General features: G+C 47.1%; 1 protein-coding gene across 7 annotated transcripts in view; it reads right to left on the bottom strand.

Annotated features, from left to right (window-relative positions):
* Positions 1–20,907, bottom strand: part of LOC147097931 (transcription factor COE2) — a 362,047-nt gene that overhangs the window by 14,599 nt on the left and 326,541 nt on the right. For all 7 annotated transcript variants that reach the window (XM_085971014.1, XM_085971015.1, XM_085971013.1 and 4 more), the window contains 3 exons: positions 19,653–19,718; positions 13,033–13,210; positions 6,985–7,170 (listed from right to left, as the gene is read on the bottom strand). In XM_085971014.1, coding sequence (XP_085827140.1) covers positions 6,985–7,170; positions 13,033–13,210; positions 19,653–19,718 — 430 coding nt within the window. The remainder of the gene's footprint in view (positions 1–6,984; positions 7,171–13,032; positions 13,211–19,652; positions 19,719–20,907) is intronic.

Here is a 20,907-nt window from a genome sequence, read left to right as displayed (position 1 = left end):
GAGGGCATCACAGTAGAACCTGACCCTGTCCTCATTTGATGCATTCACCAACATAGCCGCTGGAGAGCAATTAGGGTGATTTTCCATTGTTTTGTGGATTTATAAATTAGAAACTGAGCTGAAGTAATGACATTCGAGCTGCTGTATATAGTTTTAAAGATGTCCTTTGCACTTTTTAATTAGTACTTATGGTTAGGTAGAACAGGAGTAGGCCATTTAGCCCCTCGAGCCTGTTCCGCCATTCAATGAGATCATGGCTGATCTGCGACCTAACTCCACATACCTGCCTTTGCCCCATATCCCTTAATTCCTTCAGTTAACAAAATCTATCAATCTCAGATTTAAAATTAACAATTGGTCTAACATCAGTTGCCGTTTATGGAAGAGGGTTCTAAACTTCTACCACCCTTTGTGTGTAGAAGTGTTTCTTAACTTCACTCCTGAAAGGCCTGGCTCTAATTTTTAGACTATGCCCCCTAGTCCTAGAATCCCCAACCAGCGGAAATAGTTTCTCTCTACCCTATCAGTTCCCCTTAATATCTTGAAAACTTCAATCAAATCACCCCTTAACCTTCTAAATTCCAAGGAATACAGGTTTTCAATCACCACTCTCACTGAATGTGTGTTTTTTTTTGAGCTGCCAAGGTTATTTGTAACACCACAACTACAGCCGTGATTCAAACCAGCTAACCCAACACAGACCAGGGTTGGGAACCTAGTGCCTTCCTGGTCTGTATGGCTCATTACCGGGCTGGGTAGTCCATTTACCCACGGAGGTAGCTTATGCAGATCACAAGGAACGAAGCAACCACACATATATCACTTATTCTTGAACCACAAAGGGAAGGGGTATAGGTAACAGTCAAAAAATAATGGTGCGAAAATTGGGTTGCTTTGCGCCTCCCGTTAGCGCCCCCTAGTGCCCGGGAGCGGCGTGGCTAACGCCTCTCGCGAAATTCAGCGGGAGGTTAGTGGCGGCGGTAGCCGGTAGCGCCCCCCAGCGCTGCGACTCTGGTGATGATGTCATCGCCGTGCGCAGCGCCCTGCTCGCGCCCCGGCCGCAAACTTGGCTCGCGCCCCCTGACCTACCGCCGGACGCCGTGTCCAACAGGGTCAGGGTGAAGTTTTTGCGGCCGGGGCGGCGCTAATTAAAGGGCAGGTGCTGGGCGGCCATTCCTTTTTGGGCCGCCTGCTCAGCACCTGCCCCCTCTTCGCCTGCTCCTGCGGGGTGCCGGCCGCGATCGGTCAGTCCGGCGCTCCTCTTGAGCGCCGGTCTCTTTTGCCGGCACCCCGCTTGCCGGTGGTACCAGCAGGGCCCCGGTGCACGCTGCGCTAGGCCCCTCCCCTTTAATCAGTGGAGGGAGGCCTGTAGTATCGCGGCGCTACGTGCCGACGTGTGTGGCGCTGCTGCACGTAGCGCCGCGATATTCAATGGGGGCACCCCAAGAGGGAGGGGGAGCGCTTCCAGTAGTCCCGCCTCCTGCGTGGGGTGCTACCATTCAATTTCAGGTGCTAATATTTTCAGGGCGCTAAAAGTAGTGCCCCGGCGAAGTTAGCGCCCCTCCCCAAAGGGGGCGCGAACCAATTTTTCCCCCCAATGCTTCAAGTTTGACAACAGTTTAAGTCCTAGAAACATCCCATACTCCTCCTTCCCTGCCTTAGGGTCATGATCTTGTATATGTTGGTCCCCATATCCTTTGCATCACAAAGGCCGCCTACTTCCACCCCCATAACATCGCCCGTCTCCGCCCCTGCCTCAGCCCACCTGCTGCTGAAACCCTCATCCATGCATTTGCTACCTCCAAACTCGACTATTCCAATTCTCTCCTCTCCAGCCTTCCATCTTCCACCCTCCATCAGCTTGCGCTCAGCCAAGACTCTGCTACCCGTCTCCTAACTGGTACCAAGTCCCGTTCAACCATTCCCCATGTGGTCACTGACCTACATCAGCTTCCAGCCCGTCAACGCCTCGATTTAAAAATTCTCATCCTTGTGTTCAAGGCCCTTCATGGCTTCGCCCCCTCCCTATGTCCGGAACCGCCGAGATCTCTGGCCTCTTGTGCCTCCCGATTTTAATCGCTCCACCGTTGGCAGCAGTGACTTCAACTGTCTCGGCCCCCAAGCTCTGCAGTTGACTCCCTAAACCTCTCCGCCTCGCTACCACTCTCTCCTCCTTTCAGATGCTCCTTAAGACCTATCTTGTTGACCAAGCTTTTGGAAACCTGCCCTCATTTGTCTACTTCTTTGGCTCAGTGTTTTTGTCTGATTACGATCCCGGTGAAGCACCCTGGGAGGTTTTACTATGTTGAAGGCGCTATATAAATGCAAGTTGTTGTAATCCCTGGCATTTCTCTTGTCGGGACCGAGAGGAAACACTATGGGGAGGTGGTGCTATCCCAGCATTTGTTGCAGTAATTACAGCTTTCTACAAAACTATGGGGCTTTCACCACCCCTACGCCAGCTGGGTTAGCCCTGGCTGTATTAGCATTCCTTTGGGTTTTTTTTTCCTGACTATCCAACACTTGAAAACCTTACCGCCACGTTGGCTGTGAAGAGAGAAAGAATAATAAGAGAACAAGGCAGAAAGGGAAATACAGGGAACAGGGATAAGAAGGACGAGAAAAGAATACGTTAATGCTAGTTGGGCATCTCCTGTGGGTCGTGTGAGAGATTCAGCTTGCAACTTTCAGCCGTTTTGTTTGGCATGAGGCGACAACCTCAGATTGTGTGGCCCTCGACTGAAAAAGTCACACACCTGAACTTTAAGTTTAAGAACCAGACTTGTCCATTGATCTGTGACGTGCAGTGATCGTTTCAACAACAGCTGACCCTTTATAAACCCCCTGAGAACGTCGCTTTCGAGGAGCGATGAAGCCACAACTCTGCAATGTTGATGTTGATCCTTAGTCAATTTTTGAAAATTCAACCAACATTTCTGTTTTAAATTCTTTGATGGTGCTCCCCAATGATGCAGTTGATAAATGCATTTCTCAGCTTAAAGCTCAACGTTGCCGACCAGGAGGTAAACGGGAACAATATAAAACGACTTAGTTCTTAGGCTGCTGGTGGGCTGCGAAAAAGTTCGATTTCCCCCCTCTGCGCTGACCACTTTTGTCTGTTTCTCGCACACACTCTGCGACCTTGATATAAAACACTAATGCTACTGTAATGAATATACTCAAACATCAGGAAAAGCCCGATTACTGGAACATTAGTCTTAAGCTACTAAAATAGATGCCAAAAAGCACACTTTCACATCAAACTAATCTGTGCTCAATGCTTTTTTCCCCCATCTTCCTTCTCCCCTCTTCTGTCCATTTAAAAAAAAATTAACTTAAAGGGTGAAGGATTCTAAATAATTCCCAAAAAAAAATCACACTGCTGTTTGTTTCAATGTGTCTCACTTGCACAGAGTTTGAAGATATCGGGCACTATCCTGACAAGTAATCACCAAGGTGGAAATATAATTCTAGCCACTCTCCTACAGGACTTGCTTGCAGGACCAGGTGCAGCGGGGTTAGAAGGTGGGAAAATAATAGAATAATTGGAGCACAAGAGTGAGGAAGTCTTGCTGCAATTGTACCGGGCTTTGGTGAGACCACACCTGGAGTATTGGGAACAGTTTTGGTCTGTATCTAAGGAAGGATATACTTGCCTTAGAGAGGGGTGCAACGAAGGTTCACTGGATTGATTCCTGGGATGAGAGGGCTGTCCCATGAGGAGAGATTGAGTAGAATGGGCCTATACTCTCTGGAGTTTAGAAGAATGAGAAGTGATCTCATTGAAACATATAAGATTCTGAGAGGGCTTGACAGGGTAGATGCTGAGAGGCTGCTTCCCCTGGCTGGAGAGTCTAGAACTAGGGGGGGCATAGTCTCAGGAAAAGGAGTCGGCCATTTAGGACTGAGATGAGGAGGAATTTCTTCACTCAGAGGTTTGTGAATCTTTGGAATTCTCTACCCCAGAGGACTGTGGATGCTCAGTCATTGAGTATATTCAAGACTGAGATCGATAGATTTTTGGACTCTAAGAATCAAAGGATGTGGGGATCGGGTGGGAAAGTGGAGTTGAGGTCGAAGATCAGCCATGATCTTATTGAATGACAGAGCAGGCTCGAGGGGATGTATGGCTTACTCCTCCTTCTATTTCTTATGTTCTGATGTTCAAACGTAATTCAGTCCACATTTTAAAGTCATACATTCTATCCTTAGCTTTATGTAATATTTTTGATTTTATCTAATTATCTATTGTTAAAAAGCTACATGGCAATTTGGAGAAACACAGAAGTAGAGTTGGTTTTTGCACAGCTGTGGGGAGCTGCAGTGTCACCACTGGCAGAACAGTGTAATTACAGCGTGACCCGTTTACATAAATAATTTCCATTGTGAATGTGGACATAGGAATTTATCATGGTAAATTATTCATACAACAGGAGTAAAGTTTTGTAGACAGGGAATTCATGCAGATGTAGGATTTTTAATATGTTATACATATACAGGAGCATTATACGCAGTAACACACAGTGTGTTATATAATACGTACATGTTATGTATGCGTGTCATACCCCAGTAACACACAGTGTGTTCTGCGATTATATATACAGGAGAGCTATACTCAATAACACACAGTGTGTTATATAATATAGGCAGGAGCATCATACCCAGTAACACACAATGTGCTTTTATATAATACGTACAGGTGTGTTATACACTCAGTAACATACAGTGTGTTACTATGTAATATTACATATATACAGGAACATTATATTACATTATTGTGTAATTAAACAAAGTGTCAGACCAGAAACTTTTAGAAGCACTGCACCCCATGAGAACATGGAGCACCAGATTGCACTGCCATCTACTGCAAATCTGAATGCATGAAACTGTCAGAAACACATTAGAGAACCATGGGAGTCGACTAAACTGCAACTACAATTGGAAGACCATTTATATTGTGAACAAGTAGAAAGTACAAATGTACTAAACACCTTCATCTAATTTTAGAGGGTTAATGAGGACAGGTTTGAGCTGGCTGTGATGCCTACCATGTTGAATACCTTGCCAAGGCTCACAGTCTAGGCTTACACATGAAGAATGGCCACCTGGGTGAGGGTACCAGAGGGCAGCTTGCTCCTGTGGAACTGTATCCCAGCCTGCACGGGTCTTCAGGAAAGAAGGGAAGAGAATTGAGGAAGGGGGAGTTCTCTGAATATTACATCAGGTGCAATAGTATAACTCCCTCAACCAATGTTGACCCAAAGTATCTGGTGGAGAGTTGATAGTCCAAAGAGGCATGACAGCATGAACCAACAGTGTCCAAACTGGACAGATAGTTAGTCCAACAAAAACAAAGACTGGTGCCATTCTGTGCACTCTTTCCCCACCGTGAATCCTCACTGTTTCAAATAAAGGTTCATCACATTATCTCCTATAACTCATTCTTTCCTTGGACCAGAAACCTGTGGAACACCTTACCTCCCTCAGTTTTTCCTTCCTCCTTTAATAAGAACATAAGAAATAGGAGCAGGTGTAGGCCATACAGCCCCTCGAGCCTGCTCCGCCATTCAATAAGATCATGACTGATCTTCGACCTAAACTCCACTTTCCTGCCCAATCTCCATATCCCTTGATTCCCTTTAGAGTCCAAAGATCTGCCGGTTTCTAAAACCCAAACTTGATGCCACTATTTCTTGACTTATCTCATCTTCTCTTCTATTTTCCCCAACCCTGGTGGCGTCTTACAATGGAGCGTGGCCCTTCATCTAAGCTTCGTAATTAACAATCGTACTGAAGTTCTGCCAAACCCGCGACCTCTACCACTTAGAAGGACAAGGGCAGCAGACGCATGGGAACATCACCACCTACAAGTTCCCCTCCAAGCCACACACCATCCTGGCTTGGACCTGTATCGTCGTTCCTTCACTGTCGCTGGGCCAAAATCCTGGAACTCCCTTCCTAACAGCATTGTGGGTGTACCTACACCATATGGAATGCAGTGGTTCAAGAAGGCGGCTCACCACCATCTTCTCAAGGCCAATTAGGGATGGGCACTAAATGCAGGCCTAGCCAGCGACGCCCACATCCCAGGAATGAATACAAAAAAACACAAACACGTGTCACATGTAAAATCATGCCAAGGCTTTCATGGAATAGCGAATCATTTTCTCCACTTGTCTTCTTGGGGGTAGATCTTGACTTTGTTCGATAGTGTAAAACAGGTGAGAGTGAATCGGCAGCCCGCTTTACATTGAAGTCGATAGAAACAAGAATCGGGAGATGTAAAATGGGCGGCTGACTTGCTGTCACCTGTTTTACACAACCACACAAAGTCAAGATCTACCCCTTTGAGTCCAATATTGGACTCCTAAAAAGTGGGATGATAATTTTAGAATCCTCTCTGTAGTTATGCCCCCTGTTTTGGGGATCAATATTCTTCCCTCCTCTCCTGAGGCACTGGTTCATGCTGGGGTACCATGCCAGCAACCCTCCAATACTGTGGCCAATTGGGTGTTTTTTCATGTGTCGTCACAACAGTGAATGTCTAACAGGCTTTTCAGAATCATCATAAATGAGCCTGATCTGGTCCTTCCCTGTAACATCCCCTCCAGTTACTGGACAACGATTAGAAATGGAAATATTGGGTTTTTTTCTCACTCTCTAGCTTAGGGCCACTGAGCTCACCTGCACCGTCCCCACCACTAGCCTAGCTTTGAAACCTAACTCAAACCGTTCAGAAACTGGACCGTCCATTCTGAAAACTGGACGGATAGCAACCCTATTGACAAGACAAGACGCTAAAAGCCCAATATATCACACATGTAAGAACAAAATGGTTGGCTCCAGTTTCCCAAAAGCCCTCGCCAACCCATCACGCTGGTGTCTGACAATCAAGACAACCGGCAAGCTAATGAGAGCGTAGGCAGTCACGGTCTCCATATCCAGTCCACCACTACGCTTACATTGAGCAAAGATGACACTTACTGCCATAGGGTGAGCTGGCAGGAGAGCTGTTTAGAAATCCAGGGGAACTGGGCACCCCGAGGTTGGACATTGGCACGTTGCTGTAGCCATTGATGTTGCCACCGACTGTGCTGTAGTTCGACTGTTGTGGCGAGTGGGTGGGTGCGTACCCACGTGGAGAGATGCTGCTGCTGTTGTGGATATAACCTGCCCACAGAAACAGAGGAAAAGTGGGGTTAGTGTACCAGCGCAATGATGTCGGAAGTAGCATATAGGGGCAATACCAAAATTCACTGTTTTGGCTTGCAAACAAATACCTGTTCCCGCCTCCATGACGGTGCAGCTTCCACTGCACTGGAGCATGTCACCTGTCAATAGTGGTAACACCCTGGTCAGCTTTTTTTTTACTGTTTGCTTGGCAAATGATGAAGTGTGGCATTGAGGGGCACCGCTCCCTCGGTAACTCAATTGGCTAATGCACTTCACCGAGTATAAGTAAACCGTACATCCAAGGAAGGTCCCAAATTGTCTGTGCTGAATTCACCGATCTCTCTTGGTGGGACCGGGATACTGTACCTGGCTCCTGCGTGCCTCTGGGCTAGGGCGGGGTCATTCATGCAGGGACCTGGCTCCTAATCACTGCCCTGTGAACCCTGGAATGTAAGTGTGCGTGGACGTCTGGTAGAACACAATCGGGATTGGCTGCGATGCTTTCCAAGGCTGAGTAGCTCGCAGTGCTCACTGTTTAGACCCCCGCTTGGGTGAGCCATGGGAGGAGGGCCAGTGCTTTTGTTGCAAGGATCCTAGCATGAGACAGTGCCCTCAGGATAGGAGGGGAGACAACAGGAGGAGTGGAATCATTTGATTATCCCAAAGCTAGAGATGTCACCTCACAAACCATTGACGATGATAGCCACTGATTGGCTTACTGTTGCACTTTGCTCATTTGCACCACTCCTGAATCCTTCGATACTTTGTGAGAGGACACAGAGGGATCTTTTCTTGATACCATGTACAGTAGGTTGTAATGGTGCACCAAGGTGATTACTCCATGGTGAATTGTGAACTTGGTGATGATACTCGGAGTGTTATTCAGGTAAATATTAGACTTAATTATAGAATTCATGTTGTGTTGAAACAAACTCAGGAAAGTTGAAAGAATAACGGCTGAATTCAGGAGTGCAGTTACTAAATGCGAGTGAGACTGAAGGGGTGCGGGGGGCTGACCACTTATGAAAATTAGAATTATTAGAAGGAAAATCCTTTTTTATTCTGAATGAATGAAGCCTCCATCCTGTTTGCAGCTCTTGGTGCCTGACCTTGACCGCCTCTCGGACCATGCAGGTGCCACGAAAGGTCACAGATTGACAGTGGCAAGACGAACACAGCGAGAGACCTCCTGCTCCTCTGCCGTTTCCCCAAACCCCTAGTCTGTTGTGTAACAGTGAAAAGCTGGCTTCCACTGCTGTCAAGCTCGGGCCTAACAAGGCGTCTCTTTTCCTCATCAGCTTCAAATGTTGAAGGAGTCGCCGGCCAAGTCTGATTCTGTCCTCACCCAACATCCACACACACACACTTCCCAGCAGGCGGCACTGGGAGAGTTTTGATTGCTCTTCCCCCTCTCTATTCCAGAAATGCTGAGGCTTACTGTAGTATCCCTGTGCCTCCTGGATACAAACCAGTGATTGAGCTTGACCTCTATGGTGCAGCTACTCACTGGAGCCACGAGGGAGCTTGGGCAAAACATTTTACTGAGATATTGAGAATTTTGTCCATGCTAAACTTGAAATCCACCTATATAAGTCAACAAATGGGACAGTTGACCCTTGTATCTTTGTGGTGATTATTTCCTATGTTTAATAAGAAGTATTGTGATTGGTGAATGGGGTGGTTGTTCTCTGTATTAGTAAGAAGTATTGTAATTGGTTGTTTGTTTCTACCTTGAGATATATGCTGTAAACTCATTGGTAGTGGATGTCAGGTGATTTGTGGTGGCCATCTTAAATTCAGTTCTCTCTAGTCATTGTTGGAGACTGGTGTTGAAAGATGTGCTACTGGGTTTTTAAAGTTAATAAAGCCTAGATTAGAAAGGCAAATCTATTCTTTATTTCAATCTTCCAATCAATACCATTGAGGTCCACATTTGAACCTTGCAAAGCCTAATATCATACTCAAGGCCGTCCTCCACCATATCCCACTGGTTTGCCCATTTTTCGAAGTCACGCACACTAGATGCCCTGGCAAGTGTGCCAACAACACATCATCTGTGAAAAGAAGTGCTGTCGCTCTATCCGCAATGCCTGGGACAGATGTTCTGAGACCATCCCTTATGATGTTGCCTAGCAAATCATATGATGAAGACATCAGATAGGGTGAGTAACAGTGGGCGACCTCTCCAGGCTCGACCATGATATCCTGGGTCAGTCTCCCATTCACCTTTACATGGATCTTGGAGCTGAAGTGTACATCCCATATTTGACCAGGGACTACCAACCCTTCTAGTTTCATCTTGAGAGCTGCTTGAGATACTAGGTCAAAACCCAAATGAAAATCAATGACAACAATGGGAAGTGGGTCTTCCCTTGAGTCCTGCAATGGTCAACAATGTTGCATAAAACCACAACCTCCTCCACGCATTCCTCAGAAGAACTGCATCTAGCCTGTTCCTTGTTAAAGCACAAGCCTCTAACACACCTGATATAGGTGCCGTGACAACCCAAAGAACCATCTTCTGATGTCAATGAAATTCCTTGGTAGTTTTTTGACCTGACTGTGAACCCTCAGGTGAATAGAAACCACAATTGGCTCTGGAATGCCAAGAGTGTCCCATTCACCAACCTCAGCTCAGTGTGAGGTGACCTTGGTGCTGATCTGTAAAAGCATTGCCATTCCCCCCAAATCCTACCTGGAGCAGCAACCTTCTGGAAATTGAGATCAATATCATCCATGCCTGCTGTCAGATATTAGCTTGGCAATACGGCACAGAGGCCACTTCCTTCCATATAAATATACTGATTATAGTCAATGCTTTGTCACCAAGTTGCTTTGGAGTCCTAAATCTAAAATGGTGTCCTTGGTAACGTCAGAGAGTGAGCAGGTCAATGAAAGCAAGCAACTGGAAATAAGACACATTTGAACACAAACATTGCTCATCAAATCTGTGCGATATTAATTCTAAAATAAAGCTTCTTTGATGTGCAGAAGGCTGAAATAATACTGAATGATTTATGAAGAAGATTGCGGTGGAGAGGGGAAAAAATGTGATGGGGGCTGTTTATATCCATTCCAGTCACTCCAGGTTAGGATGTTCAGAAACAGCCAGAGGTTTTCCATTTACATCTGCCTGAAGGGCTTGTCAAATCTGGAATGCAATCAGCACGTGTTTAACCACAGGGACTTGGCCAAATAACAAGACAAAACAGATGTGAAGCCATTAGCACCAGCAGTAACTCTCTCTCTTTGTCGCTATCTGATCTGCCACTGCTCGGTACCAACGAAGGGCACCGCGACCGGTCTTTGAGTAAACAAACAGATCGTGTGACAGGTCTGTGGAGTCTTATTACAGCTTGTCTGTGGGGGTAATAATAACAAGGGCTAAGTTACAAAGGAGCCCAGAGAGGGCCAACATTTTTTTCATAAGTGTTTGCACAGTTAACAAGCTACTGGAACACAGTCTATTAGCCAGTGTGTGTGTGTGTGTGTTAAACTCATTCCCTATACAACACTACCATTGTCGAATGACTTTCTGACGCCCTGCGCCCACTCCACACATCTGCAATGTAATGTTGTCACATGATGATTTCCTGGGACCACAGAATCGTGGGTGGGGAACTTTGCCAATGAAGTCTTCAGCAATGACTCTGCTGATGGCTTTTACAGTTTCTTTAAACTGATTCTGAGTAAGGAATGAATGTTCAGTGCAGACAAAGTCATCTAAAGGCTCCACCACACGGCCCCTCGAGCCTGCTCCGCCACACGGCCCCTCGAGCCTGCTCCGCCACACGGCCCCTCGAGCCTGTTCCACCACACGGCCCCTTGTGCCTGCTCCACCACACGGCCCCTCGAGCCTGCTCCGCCACACGGCCCCTCGAGCCTGCTCCGCCACACGGCCCCTCGAGCCTGCTCCGCCACACGGCCCCTCGAGCCTGCTCCGCCACACGGCCCCTCGAGCCTGTTCCACCACACGGCCCCTTGTGCCTGCTCCGCCACACGGCCCCTCGAGCCTGCTCCGCCACACGGCCCCTCGAGCCTGCTCCGCCACACGGCCCCTCGAGCCTGTTCCACCACACGGCCCCTTGTGCCTGCTCCACCACACGGCCCCTCGAGCCTGCTCCGCCACACGGCCCCTCGAGCCTGCTCCGCCACACGGCCCCTCGAGCCTGTTCCACCACACGGCCCCTTGTGCCTGCTCCGCCACACGGCCCCTCGAGCCTGCTCCGCCACACGGCCCCTCGAGCCTGCTCCGCCACATGGCCCCTCGAGCCTGCTCCACCATTCAATAAGATCATGGCTGATCTTCTACCTCAACTCCACTTTCGCCTCCGAATCCCATATCCCTTGGTTCCCTTAGTGTCCAAAAATCTATCGATCTCAGCCTTGAATATACTCAACGACTGAGCCTCCACAGCCCCCTGGGGTACAGAATTCCAAAGATTCACCACCCTCTGAGTGAAGACATTTCTCCTCATCTCAGTCCTTAATGGGCTTATCCTGAGACTATGCCCCCTAGTGCTAGACTCTCCAGCCAGGGAAAACAACCTCTCAGCATAAAACATTACAGTGCTTCCAACCAACAAACCCAAGCACATTAGTTCAATTGGCTTTATTTCTTACTTGCTGGTTTGTTCAGTTTGCATTTCATGAGACAGGGTTTTAGAAAGGGCTGTTCTCAGCGCTGTTACCTCATTAGTGGATAAATCCCAAATCACAACACCAAGATATGTTAATATCAGCAACTTGAGATATATGCAAATTACTGGGAGGCGGATTTAAGCTTTCTAGGTGGCCCGTGAGGCTTCATGATGTGCACCGAAACAGTCCATGAAGACTAAGAGCTTGGACACCTGTGCTTTAGAGTGTTCGGTGAGATAAATGCGGTGTTCCCATTCTCTCCAGGTTGATTCCTGAGGTGAGGGGGTTGACTTATGAACAACATAAGAAATAGGAGCAGGAGTAGGCCATTTGGCCCCTCGAGCCTGCTCCACCATTCAATAAGGTCATGAGCAGGTTGGGCCTATACTCATTGGAATTTAGAAGAATGAGAGGGGATCTTATTGAAACATATAAGGTACTGAGGGGGCTCGACAAGGTAGATGCAGAGAGGATGTTTCCCCTCGTGGGGTAATCTAGAATTCGGGGACATAGTTTCAGAATAAAGGGTCGCCCTTTTAGAACTGAGATGAGGAGGGATTTCTTCTCTCAGTGGAATTCTCTGCCCCAGAGAGCCGTGGAGGCTGGGTCATTAAATACATTTAAGGTGGAGATAGACAGATTTTTGCAAGATAAGGGAGTGAAGGGTTATGGGGAGCGGGCGGGGAAGTGGCTTTGAGCCCAAGATCAGCCATGACCTTATTGAATGGCGGAGCAGGCTCGAGGGGCCAAGTGGCCTATTCCTGCTCCTATTTCTTATGTTCTTGCCTTAGGAATTGTCCAGGTGAAGGATGGATTCAGCCAAAGAATTCCCATGGCTCTGGGATTCTTGGAGTGAGATCTGAAGAGACATGCGGAGAGGAAATGGCATTCAGCGCGGCCTGCCTTCCGCAGACCCTGTACCATCCACTTCATCTGGGACGCGACCAAACTCAGGCAAAGGTAGCAAAAGGATGAAAGGGTCCAACTTCTTTGGGAAGCAATTATTCAGATACTCCGGAGGGTTATAGTGAAAGCTCTTGAGGACCACTCTACTGAAGGCCATCAGCATTAAGCACCCTTCTACACCATTACTTTGAGGAACACTGAAGCCCATACCATTTAGAATCAAGACTTTAGTCCTCGTTCCTGCAGCAGAGGAGGTAAGAACGGTTGTCACTGCCTGAGTGCCTGGCCTGTACTCATTCTCCTGCGGCTTACCTTGGCTGTTGCCCTGTGCGGACTCTGAGATGCTGACTCCCAGTTGACTACTGTAGGAGTTCATCCTCATCATGCTGCTGTGGCTGGGAGTGTTGGAGAGAGCAGGAAGCTGGCTGGGAGTCCGAGGCACACTGTACAGAGCTTCTGCAATGTCAGCTGCTCGTTTCAGGATGATTTCCTGTAGAAAATAAGAAATCTTAAGAAATGGAAAAGGCCATTAAGCCCGAATCATGACACCATATCCTACTTTAATTAATTCTTTCCTGGACATAAAACCTATGGAATTTTATTTTTACGTCCCTCAGTTGCCCCTTCCTCCCACAATCATAAACCCAAGCTTTGTGTTACCTAATTTCCTGCCATTGTGTCTGTGTTACAGGCCTTGGCCCCTCACCTGGATTGTTCAATAAAAACACTGTCACTTAATGACAGGTCTGAACCTCACCGACTGAACCTCTGACCATATCCCGCAATGCCTTCCCTCTCCAGAAATGTAATTGCCTTTTTGAATCCACTAATACTCCCACTTCAATAGCCTTCCCTTGTCGGAAATCTCGGGCCATTTCTTGCCTCTGATTTTCCAGCGTAAAACCCCCCCCACCCCCACCCCGAAGATGTGAGTACAGTTCCACTGGCTTTGCTTATCCTCCATTACCTCACTCCAGTACCAATGCTGAGGGAGTGCTGCACTGTCGGAGGTGCCGTCTTTCAGATGAGATGTTAAACCCAGGCCCCGTCTGCTCTCTCAGGTGGACGTAAAAGATCCCATGGCACCATTTCGAAGAAGAACAGGGAGGTTATCCCCGGTGTCCTGGTCAATATTTATCCCTCAATCAACATCGCTAAGACAGATTAGCTGGTCATTATCACATTGCTGTTTGTGGGAGGTTGCTGTGCGCAGATTGGTGGCCGCATTTCCTACATCACAACAGTGACTACACTTAAAAAAAAAGTACTTAATTGGCTGTAAAGCGCTTTGGGACGTCCTGAGGTCGTGAAAGGCGCTATAGAAATGCAAGACTTTCTTTCTTCATGTGTGATCACCAACAATGAGTGTTGTCAGGCTTTTCAACATTAGAGAGCACCATAGGCAAACACGATCCTGTCCTCACCTGTGATGAGACAAGGACACTGTCCAACAGAACCCCTGAATCGCAAGCCCTGGCTGATATTTTTTTCTTCTGTAATCCGGAGGCATGAGATTGTAGCACCCCCCCAGTACCAAGTGGCCGGGATTAAGTGACTCAACACATACTAGCGATTGAACCTGGGGCCTTCCTGGTCGGAATGGGTCAGTATCAAATCAGGTCACTTTGGAGAAGTTACGATTATTTTCCTCTTACGGTTTTTTTTGTTGCTGTTGCTAAGTGAGCGCCACAGTTTGAAAGTTGTTGGTAACTCTATCCAATCAGATTGCGAGGATATGGTGTAACTTAGATTATAAAGGCATCACCCCAAAACTGTCATGCAATGTCATCAGAATAGCGTGCTCTTCTAAATAACTCCCCATTAAGAGCCCCATTTAGATTCTACCATGAGAAAAGGTTTGCCATTTTCATGAGAACAGTGTTTCTTTCAACTTTAAAGAACGGTGTGGCAATTTTAAATAGAATATAGAAACTGATAATATTTATGCTGCTGTCAGGCCAGGGGAACTCCAGTCTTCCTGGACCGAGCAATTTTGTACGTTTTCAGCTCACAACAACAACTTGTATTTATGTAGCACCTTTAACATAGTAAAACGTCCCAAGGCGCTGCACAGGAGTATTTTAAGACAAAAAATTTGACACCGAGTCACATAAGGAGAAATTAGGGCAGGTGACCAAAAGCTTGGTCACAGAGGTAGGTTTTAAGGAGCGTTTTAAAGGAGGAAAGAGAGGTAACGAGGCGGAGAGGTTTAGGGAGGGAATTCCAGAGCTTAGGGCCCAGGCAACAGAAGACACGGCCACCAAAGGTTGAGCGATTATAATCAGGGATGCTCAAGAGGGCAGAATTAGAGGAGCGCAGATATCTCAGGGGGGTTGTAGGGCTGGAGGAGATTACAGAGATAGGGAGGGGCGAGGCCATGGAGGGATTTGAAAACAAGGATGAGAATTTTGAAATCGAGGTTTTGCTTAACCGGGAGCCAACGTAGGTCAGCGAGCACAGGGGGGGATGGCACTTGGTGCGATTTAGGTCATGGGCAGCCAAGTTTTGGATAACCTCAAGTTTACGTAGGGTAGAATGTGGGTGGCCAGCCAGGAGTGCGTTGGAATAGTGAAGTTTAAAGGTAACAAAGGCATGGATGAGGGTTTCAGCAGCGGATGAGCTGAGGCAAGGGCGGAGACGGGCGATGTTACGGAGGTGGAAGTAGGCGGTCTTTGTTATGCTGCGGATATGTGGTCGGAAGCTCATTTCAGGGTCAAATATGACACCAAGGTTGCGAACAGTGTGGTTCAGCCTCAGACAGATGTTAGGGAGAGGGATGGAGTCAGTGGATAGGGAACGGAGTTTGTGGCAGGGGACCGAAAACAATGGCTTCGGTCTTCCCAATATTTAATTGGAGAAAATTCCTGCTCATTGGATGTTGGACAAGCAATCTGACAATTTAGAGACCATGGAGGGGTCGAGAGAAGAGGTAGTGAGGTAGAGCTGGGTGTCGTCTGACGCTGTGTTCTCGGATGATGTCGCCAAGGGGCAGCATGTAGATGAGAAATAGGAGGGGGCCAAGGATAGATCCTTGAGGGACACCAGAGGTAATGATGCGGGAGTGGGAAGAGAAGCCATTGCAGGTGATTCTCTGATTAAATAGATATGAATGGAACCAGGTGAGTGCAGTCCCACACAGCTGGACGACGGTGGAGAGGCGTTGCAGAAGGATGGAATGGTCAACCATGTCAAAGGCTGCAGAGAAGTCGAGAAGGACGAGGAGGGATAGTTTACCTTAGTCATAGTCACAAAGGATATCATTTGTGACTTTGATGAGAGCTGTTTCGGTACTGTGGCAGGGGCGGAAACCTGATTGGAGGGATTCAAACATGGAGTAGCGGGAAAGATGGGCACGGATTTGGGAGGTGACAACACGCTCAAAGACTTTGGAGAGGAAAGGGAGGTTGGAGCTGGTGCGGTAGTTTGCAATGACGGAGGGGTCAAGGGTTGTTTTTTTGAGGAGAGGGGTGATGACGGCAGATTTGAGGGAGAGGGTGGACAGTACCTAAGGAGAGAGAACCGTTAACAATGTCAGCTAACATGTAACACACCGTTACATTGAAATGTACACTAATATTACAGTAATAAATCTATTCCAACATCAGGAATGGATTTATTACCGGAATATAGACGGCAAGCTACTAAAATAAGCAATTAAAACACAATCTTAAATTTAAAAAGTTCAAAGACTTTGTGTTTTCCCCCACGGCCTCTTTTCTTCCCCATTTTCTCTCTCCCTTTTTAAAATTTTACTTTTTAAATCTATGCGACCTCTTCCAACCTTTTTTCCCCCTCCAACTTTAAAACCTTCAACTATTTTTTTTATCTGCTTCATTGCCTCCAACTGTCCAAAAAAAAAAACCCGGACTTTGGGAAACGGCCATTCAATTAGTTGAAGAGCGGCTCCAAGGACTAGGTTTTTGGGCGGGTGGGCGGCCGGGAGCAGCGCTGAAGCCATGCCCGGTGTAATCTTTGTCAGTTATTCCTGTGGCAAACAGGAAGGAAAAGCTGGTGAGCGAGACGAGGAAGCTCATCACTGGCACACAGAAACAGAGCGCATCCAGAATAAACCAGTAACAAATCTGCCTTCTGCTTCGCACAGTCCTGAACTGATCTTTAGCTCAACAGGTTTCATTGTTCCTGTAATGTTGCTTCAGTCCTCCAATGGAAACCCCTTGGCAGTAAATCAGCAACCCATTTTCAAACATGATGCCGTTCTTTGTAGTTCGCAGTGAAATTCCTTTTTTTAGTTTCAAGTCTCTGATGGATCATTCCTGGTGGATCATTGAGTAAGCGCATAGCTTGAGTGCTACAGAGCCGTACAGATCAGATGGGGGCAATTTTAACCCTACTCGCTCAGCAGAATCCTGGTGGGTGGGCAGTTAAAATCGCCTCTGGCTCTTCCCTGTCCGAAAGTCGCAACATCTGCAATTTTAACCTGCTCTCCTGAGCAGGCGGCGAGGACAGGCGCCCGGAGCCCAACAGGGGGCCTTCCTTACGTAGACACGTTGCAGAGCCCAATGACATCATTGAGACCCGACTGTAATTTTAACTCGGGCCTGAGCGGGGAATCCACCTGGAGTTAAATCGGGGGCGATTCGATAAGTCCCAGGTTTGATCGCTGAGCCAGTTAATCCCAGAGTGTTATTAAGATGCTTCGACTGATCTTTGCATTCTGGGCTGGGGGGAAGAGAAAAATCAGCCACTAGCTCCTCTCCTGGTGATAATTACGGACTCCTGGGCGAAGTATCAGAGGGCTATCAGAACTGTACCCTAGCAAGAGTCACTACTTTTAGGAATATGTAAGAGAAAAGGCAACGAAAAGCATCCATCATTCAGCATCCCCAAACAAGCATCCAACACCAAGGCGTGTCATGCTTTCTCGGCGGTCCCCTGCTATATTTCTGCAATCCATTTGTCAATGAAGGGGAAGGGTAGTCATCACTCACAAGATCAGTACAGATGAAGGGGAAAAAAAACCATCCTGTCACCATAAAATGCCAAGAATTGTTGCTTCTGACAGTATGAATGAGCTGGTACTCCAGCACACTGCTCAGTACAAGATGTACCATTCTGGAATCAAGCCTAAAACCACAGGCCTAAAACCATCTGGCTCGAAGCCTAGGACCACACTGGGGCAATGCCAGGCCACTCAGCTGAGCTGAAGTGAAAAGAGGCAGCTAAAACCTGTTCATTAATCACACATTTGCTTTACAGCAAGCTATAGATTGTGGGTAAGGTTTCTCTTCATTGACGCTGAATATGTAAGGCCTGTTGTGGTTATGTTGGTCAATGTCAAACTGATTGTGGTTCCGAACCATTTAGGCCAGGAAGCGCTCTGGTTTGACTCTCAGTTTGTGCTGAGTTAGTTGCTTTCAGCTGGGCCCAACCTTTGGGCTCTACACTTGGTCTCAGTGGGACAAAGCCGCCATGGTTTCCCCCAGCTCATGATCACCATCCAGTGACTTCTGCTGGCGAGTGTGTGCGAACACTGGCAGGAGACATGGCAGCTCGGCTGGTCAGCTGGGCTCCTGGCACTCAACTACATTGGCTCATGCACGACAGAATGACCTATTGCTGGAGGCACTAGAGGATTGCAGGCACTTGTGGAATGGACTCCAGCAAGTGTCAGGAGGGGAGATTAAATTGGGAAAGGGCCTTTTCTGAGTTTTGACTAGAGTGAGACTCATTGTTGTAAAATGACCCTTGGTATTGGGACGAATGGCCTGTTTCTGTGCTGTGTACTTTATGCAATTTATTTAATCCTCCACCGTGTCAGCCGTGGCTCAGTGTCCCCTCTGAGTCTGAAGGTTGTGGGTTCAAGTCCCACTTCCAGAGACTTGAGCACAAAAATCTAGGCTGACAATGCAGTGCAGTGCTGAGGGAGCGCTGCACTGTCGGAGGTGCCGTCTTTTGGATGAGACATTAAACCGAGGGCCCATCTGCTCTCTCAGGTGGACGTAAAAGATCCCATGGCACTATTTCGAAGAAGAGCCAAGGGAGTTAGCCCCAGTGTCCCGGCCAATATTTATCCCTCAATCAACATCACTAAAACAGATTATCTGGTCATTATCACATTGCTGCTTGTGGGAGCTTGCTGTGTGCAAATTGGCTGCCGCGTTTCCTACATTACGGCAGTGACTGCACTCCAGAAGTATCTCATTGGCTGTAAAGCGCTTTGGGACGTCCTGAGGTCGTGAAAGGCGCTATAGAAAGGCAAGTCTTTGTTTTTGCAGTCCTGAAAGTGCCACCATCCAGGCGATTAGAAGGTTGTTAAGAAGTACAGGAGAGGTCACCTTTCATTGCCATAGTTCCCCTCAGATAAGCAAGATATCAGCTGGTTAACGACACAATGAAGCTTCATTGGCAAATTAGTATCGTCCTCTATCGGAGCTACGTGTTGTACAATGTGAACAAACTAAAGCATTTTTACCTGAGGTTACCATTTCAATATGTACCCATAGCACTTTCCAGCAGCATCACCCAGTTTAGAAAACAATAAACTTTATGAATTGCAGTTTTTAAAAACAACAGGCAAACCAAGTTGTTGCTGTTGTTGTTGCTTTAGCAAATATGTTACCAGAGGCCCCTCGGTTTCAAAATGGCTGCTGTGACAATGTTACAGAGAGCCGATCAATAAAACTGATTTAACAAAAAAAAAAACAGGTTATTCAAACACACTCTTGACACGATTTTGGGGGGGGGATTTTAATTGGGGTATACAGATCCTTGCAAAGCAAGTGGCTTGCCAACAAATTTTCATGTTGCATCACTTCCTGACTCAAAAGCTGATTCCCAGATGCCCCATTATATATTGTACTGTATTATATATCATGTATGTCCCTGTGAAGGCCTCACTCTCTATTTGATTGACTGCACTTTCGTCTGAAGGGAGGTACCATTTAACGGATGTAACAAACATTCAGCTGTACCTGGTTATTTGGTGGTCCTCCATACAAGGCCTCAACAAGATCTGCTGCTCTTTTCAATAACATCTCCTGTGGGACAAAACAGTCAATTAATCTCTCATGCAAGTCCGTGAAAGGATCACAGGACCTAGCTTGAGCCACAAAGTGTCTCAGAACTACTGAGCATGTTAATAATACAGGGTACTGGTAATTTGACTATAGTTAGACCATGCCAATATTTCTATGGCTTGTTAGATAGAGCGTTTGGCCTTCACACTAGCCAGCCTCCATTGCCTCTCTCCGTTGACCCTGGCTTGCATTCAGCACAGGAAGAGAGAGAAAGGTTTTCCATTTTAATGAGCGTTACGGGCCAGAAAAATAAGGTTGCTTGTGGCCGTGCCTTATCCGCATCCTCACAAACTGCAGGTCGCAGGGAAAAGCCCGACACAAACCACCGCTTGGTCAAACATCTCGTCTTCGAAAGACAGGCCCGGGAGGTCTGAATTGTGGGCTACTTCCCTTGAGGGCATAAATATAGGTCACATGGGACACACCAAACACGGCCGCCAATTGAACAGGCCTGACCAAAAAGGCTTTGTGTCATAGAATCATAGAAATTTCAGCACAGGAGGCCAGTCAGCCTGCCGTGCCTGTGCTGTTGCTAAAGCCATCTACTCCAATCCCATTTTTATGCTCTTTTCCCTTCATCCTTTAATATGATACTTCAAGTGCTTACTTCATTTCTCTCTTTAATGTTGTGATTAACTTGGCTTCAGTAGACACTTGTGTGGTGATACATTCCTTACTCCAATAACCTCTTAGTGAAAACGTTCCCTCTAATTTTCCCTATATAACTCTGGTACTGACATGGAGTTTATATTCCCTTGTTATCAATTCACCAACCAGTGGGAATAACTTCTTACCATTTACCTTCTCCAACTCTTTCATATTTTTGAGCACTTCTATTAGATCACCCCATCTTAAATTTACCAGTGAATACAGTCCTAATTTTTTCAAGTCTCTCATTGTAACGATAGGAAAGGTAGTATCACTGCTGCTCTGTGATACTACAGGGCAGCAGTGATACCTGCCCTGCTGTATGCCTCAGAGACATGGACCATGTACAGCAGGCATCTCAAAGCACTGGAGAGGTACCACCAACGCTGCCTCCGCTAGATCCTGCAAATCCATTGGCAGGGTAGGCGCACCAACGTCAGTGTTCTCGCTCAGGCCAACATCCCCAGCATTGAAGCTTTGACCACGCTCGATCAGCTCCGAT

The sequence above is a fragment of the Somniosus microcephalus genome, chromosome 30, assembly GCF_052327205.1.
Source record: "Somniosus microcephalus isolate GS21.2 chromosome 30, FLI_Smic_1.0, whole genome shotgun sequence".
In the NCBI taxonomy this organism is placed as follows: Eukaryota; Metazoa; Chordata; class Chondrichthyes; order Squaliformes; family Somniosidae; genus Somniosus; species Somniosus microcephalus.
This window is presented reverse-complemented; position numbering and strand designations above follow the sequence as displayed.